The following is a 23,183-nucleotide window of genomic DNA, read 5'->3' as shown; positions in this document are numbered from 1 at the left end:
TACTTTCTACCACTAGCCCTAAAAATAGGTAGGGCCCTTGTAATCTTCCCTAGGGATTGGGACACCACTTGCTACGTCACTGCGTGGTTTACGTTCGGGTACGTAAGCGACTGCGTAGTTACGTTTGCACATACGTCACACCATATCAGGAAGCCCAGAGCTAAGAGCTGTTTTACACGGAACACGGAACCATAAATCAGCCTTTATTCTGGCGTGATCTTCGCAACAACGGGCAAGCGAGTGATTAACGAAAAGCATTCTGGGAAATTTCTCTGGCCCTCCGTCAGTTAGGGTGCATCTGAAAACCCTCACTCTGAAGTCCCAGATTGATGCCCCCTAACCCTTGTTTTCCGCTCTCCCCCTAGATGAAAAGAGGAATTGGGACACCACTACCCTCACGGGAACGTGCAAAATTTAGGGGTAGCACTGAAAAGTAGGGGTAGTGGGGGGATTGGGACTGGGCCTTTGGGTAGGCACTGGGTGATAAAATGGGGAAAAAATTGGGAAAAAATGGGGATAAAAAGATATATTAAAAAAAAAAAAAAAACTTCCTTGAATTGTTTGTAGTTTTAATTCCTTCTCCCAGATGGTTGTAACTTCTCTGGATCCTCATTCAGTGGTGGTTGCCAATCTCTTTCCATTCCAACCAGCCATCGGTACTGTATCTGCTCCAAACAAACTGAAATGTGAAACGCATCACTTCAACTTTCCATCACAGTGCTGGGAATAGTCTCACCCAGAGAAACACTTTTCCTCCAGTTTTCTCTCCCTGACAGTCTTAGCGAGCATGAACGTGAGCAGATAACGTGAGTGAAGCATTTGTGATAACAGAGAAAGAATCTCAGTGTGGATTAGCTGCGTTCATGCTTTGTGCTCTAAAGTAATCACGAAGCTTTCATGTGAAATCCAGCCCTGTTGCACTCGGTCTAAAGGCCAGGAGCAGCTGTTTCTGTTTGTTCATGGTAATTATATCAGCAACTCAGAATTAATGCACTAATGATTTATTGATGCTGAAGTGCATCATTATTAAAAACTGAGACGGTGCTTGAGCTGCTGCCTGTGATAGGTGAAGTTGTCTGCTATAATTTATCATACAACAGGGCAACAGGTGATCAATGTGGATCTCCTCATTCATCCGTCCTTCATACACCTCCTCCTTCCATTGGTTGCCCACAGTTGGGGCGGGTTGGGGGGGGGGGTTGGGGCTAATATTCTCCCTATGTGTGCGGGTGAAGTCTGCTCCCAAATGACCCCAGGGGGGAAGATTTCCTCCAAAACAACTGGCAAGATTTTCTGTTTCAAACATGCTTTAGTTGATGGCAGCTAAAAGTGCAGGCTAAAGGCTGAGTTATGGTTCTGCGTCAAAACGACACCGTGCCTACAGCGGGTGGTACGCGTCGACGCAGACCACACGCCGTCACTGACACCTTCACTGACGCCGTCAATGACGTGCACCTCCCAACAATTGTAACTACGCGTCGAGGCGACGCAGACCAAATGCAGACGAGAGGGCTGTGATTGGTTCACTTGGAAGCAATGCATTTCCGGTTTCCGGTTTGAAGCGGTCGTAAACTTTCAGTACCGTACTCTTTTCTTCATGTATGTGTGATTTTTTTGTTTTTGTTTTTTTGCACAATAGTTGTCCTTATCTCTTCGATTCACTGTGACCGGAAAAAGTCGGATAAACCATTCAGGAAAAGATCACGAATTAGCGGTCACGGGGGGGGGGGTATTGCACCGCAGAGAAATGGAGTGACGGAGAAGTCCGAAGGGTTCACGACGGCATCACGGCGACTGCGTGTGCACAGCGTTGTTTTGACGCAGAACCATAATCCAGGCTTAATGTTCTTCCTCGAGTGGTGGAGCTCCACCTCTGTATCTGTTAAACAATGCTGTTGTCTTCTGAGGGGTTTCCTTGTCCTCGTTTGTTGAGCTGATAGTTTGCTCTTATAAGCTTGCCTCGTCTTCCTTAACGATACTCTTTAATTTCTTCATTACCCATCGGCTACGGATGCTTTCGCCTGTACAGGCTCGAGAGTTTGCTTTCTTGCTTGCTGCCGTTTGTTTTGAATAGTTTGATCCGTACAAACGTGTGATGACTCTTCAAACATTCATCTGGCAAAACTGCAACATTCACACAACACAGGACCAAACGCCTAGATTCACATGAGTTCACCAGCAGTTCATCGTGCTCATCAGCGCGTGACTCATTTCTGTATAGTTAATTTAGTACTATGTTTATCTATTGTGTCTTTGTGCTGCCAATCATGTCTTTAAAGTGCATTTCTGTGCTGAGCTGATGTGACCAAGATGGCACCTGTGCCTGGCTACGCCACTGCTTGCAGATTACTATTTATTGTTTTTATAACATGTGCGGTCATATCAGGCCAATTATCAAATTGTCATGCCTCTGCCTTTTGGAGTTAGACCATGGCTCTCTTTTTAGCATAAAGGAGTCTCTTTGGAGTCTTTTTAGTGACTGGGGAAAGTCAAACAGTCAAACTTTTCCTACACCTATTGTTTGCTCGACCGACTCACCTGAGCTCCTCTTGCTGTTTCGGTCTCCGGGCAAAAAGAGGAGACAGAGGAAGCGTGGCTCTAGATCTGGCATCAAAGTTAAGCGCAAACAGGTGTTGCGTCAACAGGTGGACATACTGAAGCGTCTGGCCAGGTGCTTGTGGATGGTCCCTCTCCTTGAAGTGTGGCTTGGTGCCGGTTTGCCCCTGTTGCCGCCCTTGCCGCCGTCTTCTCTGGTTTCCCCGGCCAGTGTTTGGGAACCAGCGCAAAATTGGAATCAGGATTACTGGGATGCCTTGCCAACGTGCTTTGTGGTGTTTTTGTCCAGCAATCCACATGTGACGTCCCGACCCAGCTGGAGACCATGTGACCACATTGCGCGCCTTCGGCAAATTCCGCTGTGTCCAGTGGACACAAAGTCTGTGTTATACATCAAAATGTGTGTCTCCATCCTACGACAACACGCATTACTTTTCTCTTTCAAAAGCGTTACCGTGGCGACGCTAGACGCCAAAAAGCGTGCCCACCCTTCAGCTGATTGGTTCAGACAGAAAAAACTTTGTGCCTAAAGCCCCACAATACGGTTTGACGTACATGAACGAAAATCGGTCCACACCTGTATCATGTTGCAACTTAAAGAAAAGTCTCTTGGCGCCATGGCCGAAACCAAACAGGAAGTCGCCCATTTTGAACATTCTGAATTAATCGCGTAATTTTGGAGCAATTGATGCCATTCCTTCGACAGTTAATACGGCCCGAACCGTAATGTGCACCCAGGTGTGTTATACATCAAAATGTTTGTCTCCATCCTGCGACTACGCGCATTACTTTTCTCTTTCAAAAGCATTACCGTGGCGACGCTAGACGCCAAAAAGCGCGCCCCCCCGTCATCTGATTGAAGGGGGGGGCGCCATATTTGATAGTTCCCCAAAAGTCACCAAATTTTGCACGCAAGCCAGGCCTGGCGAAAAATTTGATATTCAATGGTTTCCATTAATGGGCGTGGCAAAATGGCTCAACAGCGCCCCCTAGAATACTTTTCTCTGCCATAACTTTTGAATGGTTTGACATAGAGAGTAGTGGGTGGTGTCATCGGACTCGGTATTGAGTCCTTGACCATAATTGGTGAAAATTGGCCTTGCCTCTTCTTCTGATTGGTTGTCCCTATTTTCTGACTATAACTTTTGAATGGTTTGACATAGAGAGTCGTGGGTGGTGTCATCGGACTCAGTATTGAGTCCTTGAGCTTCATTCGCCTGAATTAGCCCCTTCTTCTGATTGGTTGTCCTTATTTTCTGTTATAACTTTTGAATGGTTTGACATAAAGACTTATGGGTGGTGTCATCGGACTCTGTATTGAGTCCTTGACCTTCATTGGCCTGAATTAGTCCCACCCCTTCTTCTGATTGGTTGTCCCTATTTTCTGCTATAACTTTTGAATGGTTTGACATAGAAAGTCGTGGGTGGTGTCATTTCTCATATGCTTATGGGGGGCTGTGGCCATGAGTGCGAGGGCCCGTTCATCGCTGCTTGCAGCTTTAATTAGGGCCCGAGCACCTTCAGTGCGAAGGCCCTATTGTATCTGTAGGATTTTTTTTTCTTTCTTTCTTCTGACAAAAGGAGGGCATTTTTGCCCCCCTAAACATGCCCAAAAAGTCACCAAATTTTGCACGCAAGACCGGCCTGGCCCGGCCAGGTCAGTGACGGCGTCAGTGACGGCGTGTGGTACGCGTCGACGCGTACCCTATGGCGTAGGCACAGCGTCGTTTTGACACAGAACCATAACTCAGCCTTAAGTCAGAGATCCAACAATCTAAGAACTTCAACAGTTCGTCTCCAGTCAAGTCGGTGTAGGACTAACAGGTTTAACAAGTTCTGGTGATGTTTATGAATAGAAGGTCAGCATAGTGAACATCCATTGTCTCTTCCGGACCATCTACACTGCAGATATTCCAGTTGACTGTAATATCATTTTAGTTTGAATATGATGCCAGTGAATGGACAGAGATGAATTAAAATCACTCCATTTATATCCCTTCACTGGAAATATGACAAAAATGAAAGTGGTTTTATTGCAATGCTATAAGCCAAACCTTTTATCACACATAATTCTCTGACACAACATGACAAGATTGGTGTTATTAATCAAGCAAATGCTGAAATTGTTTGCAGTCTGTGTGTTAATTTTCATTCATTACAGAATACTTGTGCCCAGAGTCCACTGGGAAAAGGGGAGGGTATGCCAGCGTAAACGCAGTCTGCCACAATGTATTCTTTGATAGGGCCACTGGATGGGGATAAAGCCACCATTGTTTTGTCCCTCTGCACATTGCCTTTGACATTACGTCATCCGGTTGCCTAACGAATGTCCCCATGGGAACAATAGAGATGATGTGATTTATTTTCCACATGGATCTAATCCTCTGCTCATCAATCCAACACTAACTGACCCTGACTCTACTGCCAGTAAATCAGTTTAAATAGCGTGTACTCAAACACATATTCCTCTTGGGTGAGATGTAGGAAAATGGGAAATCAAGCTTTGCTCAAAATCTGGACCAATGACCGAGGACGGGGTCCTGCACTCACCACGACGTGAAAGTCCCTCTTAAGAAGTCTTTTTGGAGCAGCTCTCCAGACTTTTCTGCACGTTCACATAGTGCAGGTGCAGATGGCCGTTTGGATATTCATTGTTTTCAGTGGGTAAATGCAACCTCATATGTACAGTATAGCAGCTTGTGACACACTGTATTGTACTTATTTGGTGGAAAAAAACAGACTTACTTAATGAGGTTGTATTCAGCAGGACATTATCAGTTTGTCCTACCATGGTGAAAGCATTTTACACTCTTATTTTTTAAGTTTTAGTGGCAGTAGTGGCCACTATTGAGAAAGTAGGTAGACAGGAAGTGGAAGAGAGAGAGAGGGGGGCATTGCTGTATAGAGCAACAGGCCGGGACTGGAATGTTTGCTGATGAGGACTATAGTACGGTGGCCGAGACCCGCCATTGCTGAAAATAAAAGTAACGCTGCAAACAGAAACAAACGCCGCTGCAAATTAAATAAACGCTTAGCAAATAAAATAAATGCTGCAAACAAAAAGAAACGCTGCTGCAAATAAAAGAAACGCTGCAAATAAAATAAAAAACAACCCAAATAAAAAAGCCACAATGGAAGTGAATTACCGGGGACTATTTTTGCCGATGCACCTGTGTTGCACATTAAAAATTACACGTACGTTAATTTCACGTTAGTTGAACACTAACCTTTTCCCTTATTTTCTCGTTCGTTGTTCTTCTTATTCCTCGCTGTTCTTATTTCTTCCTTTTCACTTACGTCCTCTTCGTCTTCTTCTTCTCCTCTCACGTTAAAACACCAGTGCATCGGCAAAAATAGTCCCCGGTAATTCACTTCCGTTGTGGCCTTTTTATTTGCGTCGTTTTAAAAAAAAAATTTGCCGCAGCGTTTATTTTATTTGCAGCGGGGTTTCTTTATATTTGCAGCGTTTATTTTATTTGCAAAGCGTTTATTGTATTTGCAGCTGCGTTTCTTTTTATTTGCAGTGTTTATTTAATTTGCAGCTGCGTTTGTTTCTGTTTGCAGCGTTACTTTTATTTTCAGCAATGGCGGGTCTCGGCCACCGTACTAGAGCCTCTTCAAATGGAGCCCCCTCAACCCACTGAGCTATCCAGGGCCCTACTTCACTCTTTTTGACAGTGTTGCTTTGAGTTAATTGAGGATTGCAGAGATTTGTTTAAACTAGGGCTGTCAGTTTAGTGCGTTAATTAGATTAATTAATTACACTGCTAATTAACACGTTATGAAAATTATCACAATTAATTATGAGTGGCAAAATGCGGCAGCATTTGAAATTTGGCCCATTGAGGGACCCGTAGGCCACTTTGCAGCGAGGTGAGCAAATCTTTGCTGGGGCCTTTGAACGGCAAGTTTATGTATAAAAAGAAAGAAGACGGGACTATCAACAAGAACGCTGTGATTTGTACATTTTGTAAAAAACAATGTTCCTATCAGCGGAGCTGCTCCAGCCTGAATTATCATTTAAACGCTAAACATGTCTGGACAAGTTCCACTGTAAACGTTACAGCTACTAGTACTTGAATTGCTGTATTGAGTCAGCTTTAGTTTTAATCTGGAATTGAGAGTCTGCTTAAGTGCCTATTTGAGACTCAGCCTTATTTTATTTCTGAATTTCATTTATTTAACGGTATTTTTATTGCATTTTTGAATAATGCTCCTGGCCTAATTGGTTTGCTGATGTGCTTGAGCTTTTTCTTTTGAATTTCATTTATGAAACACACTTCACCAATAAAAATGTGGATTTCAAATCTTCTCTTCTTAGTGTATTCAATTGATTAGTCATGCACTGCAATGTTGCAATGTCCTAGAATTTGAATTCTTTATTTGGGGAGCTTTAGCAGATATGAGATTAAAATGCGATTAATGAGATTAGTTAATTATAAATCCTGTAATTAATTAGATTAATTTCTTTAATCGCCCGACAGCACTAGTTTAAACACAGCTCTCTGAAGGTTTCTCCCACAACATTTCAGACTGGGCCACTGTCTCACCCCGATTCTCTTCTGTTGCATGAGCCAGTTTGATTGTAAAGTTCCTGATCAGTTCATGAGCAATGATTGCTGGGTACCACTTTGGTCTTGAGTCTGCAAAGGATATTGTTCCAGCAATCTTATGTTTGTTCCGATGCAGCTTTGCAACCCTAAGCTATCCTGCTGTGTTTCATGTTTAGAGATATCAGACTTTTTTGCAGTAACTCTTCCGTCATGAAGTTGAAGGTTTAACATGGCCACTGGGAGCCGCAGAGTCTGACATGTCGCTGTTGTGTTTTCAAAGTTTCTCTGAACGCTGGACTGTATCTAGCCTTGGGGTGAACTTGCCAGGACATCCATTCTTGAGAAGAGTCTCTTGGGATATTTTCCACTCATGAATCATGGACTGCATATTGGAAACTGCCTTTGAACCTTTTTGAGATTTCAGATAATTGATTCAAACATGTATTTTTCCATTCTTTTCTTTTCCTTTTCCAAAGCCAAAGGAGAACTTTGACCCTTCACAAAATAATACGTACTTACAACACAAATGCCAAGTTATCGTTCTGTTGTGTATTTTTCTCATCATTTCAGCTGATGTTAATTATGTTAATTGCCATCAACTGCCTTGATAATTCGGTTATTTTTTTTATTTAACCTTTATTTACCCAGGCAAGCAATTTAAAAACAAATCCTTATTTACAAATGCAGCGTGAAATTGGGATCACTAATGTTTTATCTCAATGAATCATTCTCCAATATGTAAAAAATCAACAGAAGATGGAAGCCTTGTTCCTGCAGCCCCTCCAAGCATGCATCCTTTTTCCTTCAAGCAAACTGGACCTGAAAGTGAGTGTGGTGTTTGAATGAACCCACCGGTGCTTTTCTGGTGACACTGGTCTCAAGGCTTCAGAGCGCTTCATATACACTTCACAGCATGGGCGTGAATTTCAGCAGTGTGTCTTAAAGCAGCACTATGTAACTTTTCCACCTTAATCTCAATTACACTGGGACACTCTGAGCCGAAAACGAGTGGACACGGGGGGCTGGAGGCAGGCTGGGAGCAGGGAGACGAGACGAGTGCGCGCATGGGACAGCGGGGGGCGTGGGCGGGACTTAAAATGAAGGCATCTGATTGGTTCTTTCCCCCCTGCCAATCCTCTGATCCTCTGACCAATTTCATTCGGACCGCAAATAACAGATTGGTCAGAGTTTTTACAGGATTAAAGCTGTCAGAGAGGTCGGATTTTTTTCTTTCCTTTGTCTGAACACATTATTCACTGCTACTCCCAGGATGGAAGGACCATTTCACCCAGTATAACAATAAATGTTTTTGAATACGATCACAGACTATACCTTTAAAGACACACACAGCAACAGATGATCGGCTGTTTAGGAGAATGGACAGGTTAAGTTAGAAAAGAAAAAAAGAAAAGAAAACAATGTCCATGTTCTGTCCTCTGGTGTTTCCCAGGATAATAGGCTGCACCATCTAGTCTTATTGTTCCAGCAGTAAGCGGAAACTGAAGAGAAAAGTGTTTGAGCTGCAGCTGCAGGCTCTTGCTTTCAGTCTTGTTACATATCAATAATTTAATCTGATGATTGTGTGAAGAAGGGTGCTTCATGAAAGTTCACGGGGAACTCTGAACACCCTCTTCACAGCACAGTGACTCAACAACAGTCTGCAATCAAAGGTTTCTGCAGATCTACTGCAACACAGAGGAGATCCTGCAGGAGATTCCCTACCCCTACCCCTACACGCACGCACGCACGCACGCACGCACGCACGCACGCACGCACGCACGCACGCACGCACGCACGCACGCACGCACGCACGCACGCACGCACGCACACACGCACACACACACACACAGCAATACGCCCCCACAATGAATGTTTGAAGAGACTGAAATGACTATTGCAACAATTAATTTCCCTTTGGGGATAAATCAAGTATTTTTGCATTTGAAAAGATTGAATTTTTTTGCTCCTTCATCGGCTATCAGCAGGAAACAGACGCAGGTTATAATGTACTGCATTGCTTTCACTAATGGCCATCATAGCAAGAACTAGTTGCAGCCAAAAAGATGCCTGATCTTTATCAATGAATTACATTATTTAGGCGAGACCTGTAGTGCTCAGATGTCAGCGCCCATGCCTGCTGTACTGTAGAGGGAGTCTTCTTAAATCTTATGTACATTCCTATGTGTGTTTGGAAAGAAGGCTAAGTGAAGGAGAGCAGAGACTTCTCATGCAGTATTCCTGGTGTGGTATTTGGAGCAGTGACAGAGCTGAGATGACAATAATAATGAAAGCTGCAAGCAGCGATGAACGGGCCCTCGCACTCATGGCCACCGTCCCCCGTAAGCATATCAGAAATGACACCACCCACGACTTCCTATGTCAAAACATTCAAAAGATATAGCAGAAAATAGGGACAACCAATCAGAAGAAGGGGCGGGACTAATTCAGGCCAACGAAGGTCAAGGACTCAATACAGCGTCCGATGACACCACCCACAAATCTCTATGTCAAACAAATCAAAAGTTATAGCAGAAAATAGGGACAACCAATCAGAAGAAGGGGCGGGGCTAATTTTCACCAATTATGGTCAAGGACTCAATACCGAGTCCGATGACACCACCCACGACTCTTTATGTCAAACCATTCAAAAGTTATGGCAGAGAAAAGTATTCTAGGGGGCGCTGTTGAGCCGTTAGGCCACGCCCATTAATGGAAACCATTAAATATAGAATTTAAATTTAAATTAGGAATGTCATAAATTGCGCCAAAATTACACAATTAATTCAAAATGGCCGACTTCCTATTCGGTTTGGGCCATGGTGCCAAGAGACTTTTCTTTAAGTTGTGCCATGATACTGGCGTGTACCGATTTTCGTGCATGTACGTCAAACCGTATTGTGGGGCTTGAGGCACAAAGTTGTCTAGGGGGCGCTGTTGAGCCATTAGGCCACGCCCATAATGCAAACCATGAAATATCAAATTTTTCGCAGGCCTGGCTTGCATGCAAAATTTGAGTGACTTTTGGGGCACGTTTAGGGCGAAAAAAAGGCCCTCCTTTGGTTGGAAAAAAAAAAAAAACGAGAAAAAAAAATCCTACAGATACAATAGGGCCATCGCACTGTAAGTGCTCGGGCCCTATTAAAAATATGTATGATAAAATACATTACACAATTACCTGTTACTTAGTGTCTTTATCTCTGAACTATTTTATCACTGAAGGTGTTTGAAATGTTATGAGTTGATTGTAGAGGGTTACAAGTTGTGATACCAGTGATTGGTCGGGGGGGCGGGGCCGTCACCACCCTCCACGCCTCTGATTGGTCGGGGGGGCGGGGCCGTCAAACGTTTGAATCAGGAAGCGGGAGTCAGCGCGAGGCGACTCGCGGCGATTTTATTATACAGCACAAACGTCTGTTTGGTGATCCCACTCTGAGGTGCAGATGTTCATAAACCTGGTGGCTGAGGAGAGAATTAAAAAAGGGATGTAGACGGGCTGTTTTTTTCTCAGCCGCTCGCGGCTCCAGCTGATTTCTCATCAGTGCCGACATGAACAAAGCGGTTGCGCAATCGAGTACGTCACAGCAGATTCACCCCAGCCCCCCACTTCTCTCCTGGCAGTGCAAAAACACACGGGTGGAGCCGCGCCGAGACGAGCCGGGCTCAGGCAAGACTAGTGGAAAAGTGGCAAGAGTTGGATCATGAAATAGACTTTTGCTGGCGTTGCTGGTCGAATAAAATGAACAAGAATCCGTCAGAGTCTCTTTCTCTGATTTCCTCCTCCTGACTCAGACGTCTGACTCCAACCCCCCGACCAATCGGTGGCCTGTAGTGTGATGATGTCAGATACAGCCGACTCAGCCGCTTAGAACCTCGGCAGAATAGTTACAGAAAAGTATCTACTCGGCTCGTTAGACCCCTAGTGGAAAAGAACCAAACTGAGGCGAGACGAGTCGAGTTGGGTTGAGTAGGTACTAGTGGAAAAGCGCCATTAGAATCTGACGAGTATTATGGTTGTGATGATTTTAGAAATGATTTCAACCTTAACAAGACTGGGAAGTTCCTTTGTGCTTTGTGCACGTGCTTTGATTTCAGATAGGTGGCCATGGTTAACACGTGCGATTTGGCTTCTAATGTGGCATTTTGCAGCCTGGCTCTCAGGGCGACTCTTGGCAGGTGAGTCAGGGCGACTCACCTGGCAGAGCCAGTACATTACATTCAGAGGCTAAACTCCCTCTACGCATCTCAATCAAAGCCTCTCTGGTGCGTCTGTGTTGGAAATGTTCCCAGCTAGGAGTGTGTGACCCGAACACGTCATGGGGGAAAACGCTGTGCTGGAAATGAGTGGATGATGATGTGATGCTGGCAGGGGAGAGGAGGACCGCGAGTCAAGCTGGCTGTGCCGAGCGGCCAGTCCGACGTGTCCACAAACGTAGAGATGTGGTGGAGTGTTGGGATGCAGTGCTGCACAAAGGCTGTTTGTTCAACCTACAATGTTTTATGTATGTGGTTAGTCTTTCATCAGCACACTCAGTATTCAATTTACATACTGTCTACTGATCTGGCACTGAATGTTAAGCTGTTTATGCTCCCTCAGCCACTTTACTCTGACACTGAGATGTGTGCGTGGACTTGCGTGTGTGCGGCTGTGCGTCTCAGACAGATTGCTTTGGCCCCTCCGCCCCTTCCCCGGTGGTTGTGCAGTATTGTGTTCTGGTAATAATGATGGGTTCTGTACCTCCCAGTCTCCCTCCCAGCAGGACACACACATAAAAAGGTCCTTCTCAGGGTGGCCATGTATGTGCGCGCCTATGTGTTGTTATTTGTTGATGGTGTGTGTGTGTGTGTGTATTTGTGCAGCTTTGTGTGATTCTAAGAACATCATTTTCGGTGGTTCATGCTGATTGTGCTTCATACTGTGCACAGGTCTATCCCATCAAGGTTCACATTGGTACTTGTGCTTTCCGCCTCTACGTTTATCTCTCTTCCTCTCTCCAGCTCTCCTAACTTTCTCCTTTTCAATCAGTCTTTCCGTTCCACTATTTCTCCTCCCCGTGTGACATTTTTGCTGTCCTCAAAGTACCTCTCTGAACGTCCCTTTGCACATGTCAGCTGTAGATTTCTCTTTTTCACCATTGCTAATTAAAGCAGCTTCACTTTAAGAAATCAGGGCTCCTTTTGGATAAACTTAGAGCTGCAAACAATGCAAGCTCTGTCAAGGAAATCTAACTGAAAACTAGAGCATCGGCCAAGTCTCTCAGAAGTGGGGAGTTGGAAGTGCAGTTCCTCTGTACGGTGTTCTTCCATCAAATGGTACAGTGCACTGTGACCTGACATGGGTTGAGGGCATTTTGTATGTCAGTGCACGTAGTTCCACCGAAGTGAAGTGGGGTATTGTGGCTATTATCATCGTGATCTCCACAGAAACAGACAGAGACGCTTCAGTACTGCTTGAAGTGCCCATGGCAGGTTATGCATGCTCTCATAGTTGCATAAAGGCAGCTCATCAAAGTAAAGAAATAGCTGCTGCTCGTAGCTTTGTATGTCCAAAAAAAAGGCCAGTTTATTGAGTCTTCATATGGGGATTTCTGTGAAGCGCCTCTATCCTGTCAGCAGTCCACAGGGTCTTTATGTCAGCGTTGCGCACCATTGAGTTTAACTTGGAACCTTAACAGCCGTATCAGCAAAACAGCATCAGCATGTGGCGACTCTTTCTGGAGAACTTTATTGAACCATGTCTCTATGTTGAATGAAACAATATCTGGACATGGTCCATGGTGGCAGGCAGGACTCAAGTTGAGGGGTGATGAGGGGGATGGCATCCCCCACTGAAATAAAAACGGTCCAAATCATCCCCCCAGTAAAACTGCCATCCCTCCTTTCCATCCCTTATGTAATTTCTTCAATGAATGTGGTTTTACTGATATTTCAACATTTAGAGTCATCACCAGAAAAATAACACCAGAAAAATAACTTATTTGACAACAGTTTCAAGTACATTTTCACTTGAAATAAGTAGAAAAATCTGCCAGTGGGACAAGATTTATCTTCTGTGTGTGAGTGAAAATCTACAGGTGAAAATTGTTGTTTTTTCCAGTGATGAGTCTTGTTTTACGTGTACTGAGATTTTTTTACTAAAATGACACATTTTAACTAGAAATAAGAGAAATATTCTTGTTAAGATTGTGAGTTTTTGCAGTGATCCATGTTACTTATCCTGTGAAGGACAGAGTCATATTGATAAGTTCAGAAAAGTGTTTTTTATTGTTGTGTTTTGATGTATTTGATGTAAGCCCAGTGGATATTTAAAGCTTACAGAAGGCTGCATTTAACTGCTGCTATGTCATTCCTGCAGTATTTCTGCAGGTGTTTTGGTCACTGCTATTATTTGTAATATATTATATTATTTGTAATCAGCACAAATTATCTGTCCCCATATGATAAAATCCATCACCCCCCTGATTTATTTTACAACTCGAGTACTGGTTGTACCTGCATTTAATGTTTAATTATTTGTTTCATACTAAGTGTCACAACATTCATTCTGTGTGTATGTGTGTATGTGTGTGTGTGTGTGTGTGTGTGTGTGTGTGTGTGTGTATGCGGGGATGTTTGACAAAGAAAATAATAGAACTCACACCTCAACAGTTTGGGATAATAACTCAGGTGCTTAAATGATGCTAAGTCTGAGGTTTGAGAGAGACACTGAAAATGCACTCAATTAACAAAAGCAAAAGCGCTTTCACGTTTGATGTTCAGCTCCTGCAGAGCAATTTGCAGGTGCCTCCACAGGCACCTATCAATCACTGATTATAATCAACTTTATGTGCACCCTTTGGTATTGCATGAAACAACTGTAAGAACAAAGTCATCAGGAAAATAATCACTTCATGTAAATGCATTTCACTGTATGTTACATGTCTTAAAAAACCAACCACATTGTACACAAGAACTCTATTTAGCTGCAACGAAGAGACCGAGCCCTTCAATGAGGGAATATACAAATGGTGGAGTAAAATATTTTACCCAGGTCGGTAAACGAAGACAGAGACGACACATCAATGTATGAAACTAAGTTTAAAGGGAGCGCTTTCAGTTTCCTCCTCTTCCTCTGCAGAGGTGTACTGCGTCAAAACTCGTTACCATTCCATAGAAAAGTTGTACATTTCACCTGAATCCAGAGCACTGTTGTTTCAGAGGTTGAAACTGCCACACTAGGATGCAGGACTGTGCATTTCTGAATAACGGGTCTAATGGCGCCAGAGCCAGAACAGCTACTGTACCTTCCACAGCTAAATCAGTTAGCTTCAGTGGAATTGGGGCAGCTGGTATCTTTTGCAGGGTAAAAATAAAGGTCTAATGGCAAGCTGCCTTGACGTTGCTGACCTTTGAGGTGGTGAGAGTCCTGAGGGGAGGATGTGGCTGTTACTAACTGGGTCTCTGTTGATCTTCTTTGATCTGACCCCCTCTTCCAGAGAATAAACACGAGGAGCAGTGGGCTCCCCAGCAGCCCACTGCTCCTCGTGCAACCACTGGTGGGTTAAAAGCACAGTCCCCAATTGCTCCTTGGGGATAAATAAAGTGTCTTAAAAAAAGAAAGCACATAAAATATATTGGGTTCATACAGGCTGCAAAAAAGAGAATAGATAAAATTCCAAGAAATAAAAGACGGACGGCTCCCTCGACAAGTTGCTTTATTGATGAAGTATCAAGCGCTTTATGTCATTCACTACAACCACAAGGTCATACCTTTAGGGCCAGTCCCAACCCCCCCCCTAGTCCTACTTTTCAGCCCTACCTCTAAATTTTGCGCGTTCCCGTGAGGGTAGTGGTGTCCCAATTCCTCTTTTCATCTAGGGGTAGTGGACATAACGGGGGCTAGTGTGTATGAATCTAGCCCTTCAGAGCGAGGGATTTCAGATGCTGACTCGCTGACCGAGGGCTAGAGAAATTTCCCAGAATGCTTTACGTCATTATTTGCAGACTGAATCAAACAAAAAAACATTGCGGACATTTCTTATTTTTTAGTGAATAAAATCAATATTTTGAATTAGTTTCTGCATAAAAATGCATTTTGAGTACATTTCTATCGAGAAATATATATTTTACTTTCATAATATTCACTCAGTGAATGTACATAATCACTCGCTTGCTCATTTTTTCAGATCTCGCCAGAATAAAGGCTGATTTATGGTTCCGCGTTACACCAACACAGAGCCTACGGCGTAGGTTACGCGGTGACGCGCGCCGTACGGTGCGCGTCACCGCGTAACCTACGGCGTAGGCTACGCGTCAATTTAACGCGGAACCATAAATCAGCCCCCGAGCCGGCGGCTCTTCTCATCCCCCGAAAAAAACGGATCAAGTTTCTTAACAGCCATTATTTGGATAAACTGAGCCCAGGTTGGGGATCTTAACGGTTACTTTTACACCTGAAAAAATATTAAAACTTAACAAAGTGGCATATTAACTATGGAGGATTTTTTGTGCCAAAATTAAATAAATAAATACATCATTAATTAATTAAATTGGGAATTAAATATATCATTAATTAATTAAATGTGTCATTAATTAATTAAAATTAGAATGAAATATGTCATTAATTAATTAAAATACAATTCATTTTAAGTAAAAATATATATTTATTGTTTCAGCATTTAATTAATTAATGACACATTTAATTAATGATTTCGTGTTGCGTGTGAATCATGAAATGTAAAACTGCATTTAATTAATTAATGACACATTTAATTAATGATTTCGTGTTGCTGAATCATGAAATGTAAATGTAAAACTGTCAGTTTCACTCGTCAAACTCAGTGGGCGGATTCCAAACACCTGATTGGTTCCCCTGCACATCAAGTCAAGGCAAATCGAATCCACATAATGGATTGTTGCAGGGCTTCGGGACACATTCCGATAAACTAGGGCCGCGTTCAGACTGCAGGCAAATCTGATTCATATCTGATTCCTTCTCATATCCGATTTTCAGGGCTGACTGTCCACACTGTTTTTAGCAAGTGTCCAAATCGGATCTGGCTCTGTTCAGACTGGGCCACATCATTGACTGATCTGACGGGTTGCCGTAGCAACGACGTCGGAGCGGAGGCGTCACCCAGCGCGTGTATTGTGTGAAGTCATGTATTTCTTTTATATATATAAAAAAATCCCAAAATATCTGTACCGTTTCTGATTGGTCGGCACTGCGCATCATTTTTAGACACAACAATGAACGCATACCGCAAAAGTTGTGTCCCGGCGGAGAGACCCGACGTCCCAGCAAAATGAGAAACAGAGAAAAGTGTTCAGAACAAAACCACCAGCAAACTAACAAACCAACCAACAAAGCTCAGAGTTAACAAAACGAACCAGAAATATTACAACTATAATAATATATAATAACTATATATATATATATATATATATATATATATATATATATATATATATATATATATATATATATATATATAATAACTATAATACAACTCTATTAAAATAGAAAATAGAAAACATGTTATTATTGCAGGTTTAACATAGGTTTTGAGCATATGGGTATTATATTTCCATCATTAGGGAGAACCCCTATGACAGAATCATCACGGTCTAATGTTCTATCTAATGACAGAATTATCACTGTTTCAGCAGGTCTCTTAGGTTTATAATTCAGATTAATTTTCGTTTACATATAACATTGTTTGTAGTCATTTTAGTGCAATTTAAAGCTTATTTCTACAAATAAAATCAGCACTGTAGGCAGCGATCTTGGACCAGCGAACACTCTGATTGGTCCAGCACGCTCACGTGACAATGTCGAAGCACTTTGTGTCAACTCCGCCTCTGGAAATAGTTCCACTTTTAAAACGTCGTTTGTGAAGCCAGTTTCCCGAGATCGGACTTCGACGACTAGATAAATGCTTGGCATCAATAGCTGTATATGTTGAAGTGAATGGCATGAGATAAAAAGTCGTGCGCACGAGATAACAATAATAATTTCCATGTCACCTCCAGGGCTCCGTACAGACCAAAGCAGTGGATTCCATAGACATCATATAGAATAGTGTTCTATATGATGTCTATGGTGGATTCCACTAGATTTGCATTAGCTCCGCCCACTGAGTTTGACGAGTGAAACTGACAGTTTTACATTTACATTTCATGATTCAGCAACACGAAATCATTAATTAAATGTGTCATTAATTAATTAAATGCAGTTTTACATTTCATGATTCAGCAACACGAAATCATTAATTAAATGTGTCATTAATTAATTAAATGCAGTTTTACATTTCATGATTCACACGCAACACGAAATCATTAATTAAATGTGTCATTAATTAATTAAATGCTGAAACAATAAATATATATTTTTACTTAAAATGAATTGTATTTTAATTAATTAATGACATATTTCATTCTAAATTTAATTAATTAATGACACATTTAATTAATTAATGATATATTTCATTCCCAATTTAATTAATTAATGATGTATTTATTTATTTAATTTTGGCACAAAAAATCCTCCATAATTAACAGTGCTACAGCTGAAATTAAAACAGCTTTTATCTCTGGGCTTCCTGATATGGTGTGACGTATGTGCAAACGTAACTACGCAGTCGCTTACGTACCCGAACGTAAACCACGAAGTGACGTAGCAAGTGGTGTCCCAATCCCTAGGGAAGATTACAAGGGACCTACGCCTGTGGCTTCATTTTTAGGGTCAAGTGGTAGTGGGTGAGGGCTAGTGGTAGAAAGTAGGGGGTGTATTGGAATTGGCCCTTAACCATTCCTACTGCATCCATGTTTGTCCTTGTCCTCTCTCTTTTTTCAGGTGTGCTGCCGTCCTGGACGCAGAAGTTCCCCGTGTCTCCGCCTGCGACTGACTGTGTTGAAGCCCATCGCGTGTGCTCTGCCGACCCCCAGTGTGAGGCGCTGTACCGCGGCCTGGAGCTGTGTGCGGCCGACGCGGCCGTCACTCTGTTAGGGGAACAGGTGGCGTCCGAGTGTTTGGAGCGACAGGACGCTCTGCTGGCCAAACACCCCTCTCTCCTGGCCTGCAAGTGCCAGCGGGGCTTCCGCAAGGAGGAGCGCTGCCTCCGTATATACTGGAGGGTGCGTCTTCTGCCAGGTCAGTCACACCTTTGTTGAAGAATCAACTTTAGATCCACTCTTTCCTGTTGTAACATTAAAGCATGAAAGATTACGTATTAAGTTAAAGATGTTGGCATGCTGCACTCACCTGTATCCAGTAGTTGTTGTGGTTAGAGTTGTTCCAGTCAGGATTTTTTAGCTCCCGATCCGATCCTGATCACTTGAGTTTGAGTATCAGCCGATCCCGATTTTTCCCGATCTGATCACTTTTTTTGGTTCCCGATACAATTCTGATACTTTTTCCCGATCAGATACATTTTGGTAATGAATTAAGTAAAAAAAAAAGAGGTCTAAAGCTCAAATTGTCCCAAGTTTCTTTTATTGTCCATTATTGTTCTCTCCAACATGGACATATATTTCTTTTCACTGACTGCATCATTGGACCACCTGCCTGCTGTGCTGTTGCCGTCCCTGACCCACCAGTCTGGCCCTCGGCAGGAGGGTCCCCCCCTGATGATCCAGGTCCTGCTCAAGGTTTCTTCCCTCCTAAAGGGGAGTTTTTCTTGCCACTGTTTGGCTTAAGGTTTTTCTCCCACTAGGGGAGTTTTTACCTGCCATTGTTTATGTAATAACTGCTCGGGGGTTTAGGTTCTGGGTATGGGTCTCTGTAAAGCGTCTAGAGACAACATCTGTTGTATTAGACGCTATATAAATAAAATTGAATTGAATTGAATTGAATTGATCAAAAAGAAACTTATCAGCACTGGTGCCATAAAATGGATAAACATGAAATTGTAAACTAAAACAAAAAGTGCAGAATAGTGCAATAATAAAAATAAATACATTTCACTTCAAAAGAGGTAGTTTACCTACTAGGTTCAAAAGTTGAATGACATCCAGCCAAACTCACAATCACAATCAATAAGAAAATTAAAATACATTTTGGATTTTGGTGCAGAATTCTCAACAGCATGAAATGAATAACAGCAGCTATTCACCTCGGCTGTTATAGTTTTCTGTCACTGTGTTGTAATGATGTTACGCAGAGCGTAGGAACCAAGTGTGGTTGTTCAGAGACGGACCGTTTAGACCGTAACACCAGCCCGCAAAATAGCAGTCCGTCACCCCTGTGTTGTCACCAGAGTCAATAAAGTGACCAAAAGATGATTAACGAGTGACTGATAATCATTTACATAACACTACAGTCACTTTTCTCCGACAGATTTTCTTTCTTTTTAAAACTTTCTTTGATTGTCGGTTGACTAGCCTCGGTTGCGGTGACGGACTCACGATAGGTGTGTCCCAATTCAGGTTCTGGTCCTTCTGAGGACGCGGCCTTCGTAGGCCACGCCTTCGAAGACCGCGAAGGCCGTACTTGGCTTGGACGGACGCTAGTGAAATGTGACGGTCTAGCCTGTGGGGGATTTCCTGGTTGCGTCACCAGCTGTTCCCACCCTTGTCCTACGTCACTAAACAAAGTAGAAAGAAAGAAAGATAGACAGACAGCAAGATAGACAGAAAGAAAGAAAACATGATAGAAAAGAAAGAAAGAACCAAAAAAAAAGAAATGGAGCCAGAAGTTTTGTTTTTGTTTTTTTTTGTTTTTCATTTTGTTGGAGGAGGAAGAGAGGCGTGTCCGCTGGCGCCGGCGGAAATACCGGTAATATATTTTTCTGAAAAAATTTGAATCTGAAAATATTTTTCTGGAAATAAATATTTTTCTGACTGTGCGCAATGAATCTTGGGATATGGTGGCGGAGGATACAACGATGGATCCTTCAAACAGTGGGAAAAGAAGGCTGCATCTGTGGGCTGCATTTGAAGGAGCCTTCCAAATGGGACAGCCTTCGGCGCGCCGCTGTGACGTAATCGGCCTTTAAATCCAGCCCTCGAAGGACGCAGCCCCTGAATTGGGACACAGCTTTGTCTTTTCATGCTAGGTCTTCAGTTGTGAATAAGGTTTGTCGTATTGAACGAAGACCTGTTTGTTCCTCCAGGCGAAATGTCCGCCTGGCAAACATTGCATTTGTCTGTTGGCTGCCTTCACTTTCAAGTTTATAGGTTTTCCACACTTCAGACATTGTCTCTGTTTATCTGAGCGTAGGCTAGCTGTTGTTAGCTTTCTGTTAGCCACACTTCTCCCCCCCCACACACAAAGGTCAATATCTTGTAAACACACATCAACTGTCTGTATTGTTAAATACAGTTGTTAAATACAATTATAAAATGATTTGAAAATGTATATATATATTAAAAACATTAATAACTAGGTATGTCCCAATACTTTTTTGGCCAATACCGATCTTTTAAAAATGACGTGATCGGGCCCGATTGATTGGGTGGCCGATTGATCGGGACTACACTAGTTGTGGTGTTGCCCCATCTTCTCACCACATTTAATGATGAAGTGTTTCACAGTGGTTCCATTCAACAGTGTGAATGGACGTAATCTCGTGAAATAGCATGTCCTTGGAGACTTCTTTTCATGGATGTAATTCTATAGTTTCGTCCTGCGAAGAACATCTCGACTTTGAAGAAGATGGACGGAAGCATATTTAGTTTTAGACAAATTATTGCGACTGCCGCTCCTGCTGTTGCCAGAATCAGTGGGTTATTCAGTTAATCTCAAAAACGTCTCCTCCTCTGTCCACGTAGCGCACCATCGGGCTTTCTTTCTGGTAATATGACCAACGTTACATCCAGTCATCACGGAGATGTACAAATGTGATAAAAGTGTCTCCATCACACTCTTGCTCCAAACTGGAATGTCGACACGTCTGAAAAACCACCTCAAGAAAGCGTTACAAGGTTTTTACAGCTGTTACAACTCGGCTCATTCGGGGGAAGTAGCATTAGACAGGCAGCATACGCTGGAGTAAACAGACATTCATCTACAACCATATCACAAACAAAACAGAAAGCCAGCCACATACAAAAATAGAGGCCTCAAACAAGGAATTGTTGAGGAATAATATAAAATCCAGTTCAGAAGTCTGCTGTGGTGTAGTGAGTTTTATTCAGTAAGCCGGCGGTGAGCAGACCCACAAAGATCGGGTCTGAGTTGGTGTGCTGACCCAGAATGGCTGAAATCATGACTTTTTATACAGTAAGTTCAAAGCACAAAAGGCAGGAATCAACAAGCCAAAGGTGAAAGACAAAAAGCAATTAAAGGGTATTTAAAGTCAGATTGATCTGTGGCCAAATGCCGTCCTCGGGCATAGTCATGAATATCAGTAAGTTGCAAACTACCCCATAGGGTGTTCTCGTTATTCAAGTCTGTGGCCAAATGAATAGGTATTAACATATCAGTCAGTCAGGAACTTCATTATATGGCATTCCCGTGGTTTAAGTCTGTGGTGAGGCCACTTCAACGGTGTGGGCCCTGTAGGGGGTAGGAAGCTGGGGCCTCAGGTCAGCAACGGTGTCACAATGCCTCAACAGAATCAAGTGGTAGAAAGGTTTACCAAAACCAAAGAACCAAATACAATCCAACCCTGAACAGTTCCTAAACAAGAGTATATGGCAGAATCATCACCAACAATCAGAAAGTCAACAGTCAAAGTGGCACGCTGTTCAACATCTGCAAATGATGACTGGAGAGCCGGCGTTCAGATGAAGGTCGCACACCACTGATTAGCTGGGGAGGAGAAGGACCAGACTGACCAACATGCAGGGAAATCAGGAACAGGAAAACCCCCAGGCAGGGCCAGGCACAGGGCTGGGGATCCATTCAAATGTCAAGAATTGATTCGATTACGATTCTTAAGATTCAGAATCGATTATCAAGATTTGATTCGATTTGATTCCGATATTGTTTTGGGTTAGTGTTATTAAAACTGTTTTTTCAGCTGTTGCATGAATGATATGACTGTAGTTCTGCAACATATTACTACTAGTATTATATTGAGATTAAACAGCAAGTATTGGCAGCTAATGATGCTGTAAGGACCAATCAGCTCCCAGAATGCTGATAGAACTGTTTTCAGAAACATCATGTAGAATTATCAAACAGATCCAGGGAGGAAACAGAGACGGATGAAATCGCTTATAGTTTTTCCCACATTCCGTTTTTACTTGTTCCATTTTTTGGTCTATTTCTGTTCAAATTTTTGAGAATTTGGTTTTCAGCATTTTATGCAAATGTAACCCCAAGACAGTGTATAAAGTAATGAAATATAAACAATTTATGCAATTATAACTGAAAACTTTAATGTTTTCATACCTTTAAATATATTTAAAGGCAAAAACATGGCACCAGTTATTCTTGTGTCCAACAAAACATTCCTTTTTTGGGCATAAACAAAAAAATAACAAAAGTTGTAATGATGAAAAAAAAATATAAAAAAAAATAAATTGATCTTTAGACATACAAATCGATTTTTAGGAATTAATATGAGAATCGATTTTGAATCGGAAAACCGATTTTTTCAACACAGGCCTAGCCAGGCAGCCGATCCCAGTCGAGCAACAACTAAAGTGCCGGCCAGGAACGTGGAAGAACTCGGTCACACAATCCAAACAGGTCGGGGCCACACGTGGTTCTGATTGTTTCCACAACGGGGTTGTCTTGGCGATATTTAGGTTTTTCATAGTTTTACATGTTCTTAATCACTCGGGAGGGAGGATGAGTTCAAAATGTTCTTCAAGCAACCCTGCACCACAGGGGCTGATATTCCCACATGCACATCCAGCCTCCTCCAGCTAAGAACGTCAGCATGACAAATCCATTCATGCTCATCTTCATGCCTTCAATCAGGTCTGGCTTTCTGTGTCCCGGGAAGTTAGAAGATATTTTTAGACACATTCCTCTTTTTTTTTTACACTCTTGTTTTCACACATTATGAATGAATGAATTTATTTCAAACAATGACCACAAAAGTGATTGGTAAACAGTATTTACAAAAGAACAATCCCAAACAACTCACCATATTCACCAGTATTAGCTCATCATCGCAATATATATTAATATATGCATTTGTAAAT

At 42.5% G+C, this 23,183-nt stretch overlaps 1 protein-coding gene across 1 annotated transcript in view; it reads left to right on the top strand.

The window, feature by feature from the left end:
* The window catches only part of LOC133447314 (GDNF family receptor alpha-4-like), a 74,990-nt gene that overhangs the window by 20,280 nt on the left and 31,527 nt on the right, over positions 1–23,183 (top strand). Inside the window, exon 2 of the mRNA XM_061725961.1 lies at positions 17,941–18,237. Within this exon, the coding sequence (XP_061581945.1) occupies positions 17,941–18,237 (297 nt within the window). The remainder of the gene's footprint in view (positions 1–17,940; positions 18,238–23,183) is intronic.

Source organism: Cololabis saira, chromosome 7 (genome assembly GCF_033807715.1).
Source record: "Cololabis saira isolate AMF1-May2022 chromosome 7, fColSai1.1, whole genome shotgun sequence".
NCBI classification, from domain to species: domain Eukaryota; kingdom Metazoa; phylum Chordata; class Actinopteri; order Beloniformes; family Belonidae; genus Cololabis; species Cololabis saira.
This window is presented reverse-complemented; position numbering and strand designations above follow the sequence as displayed.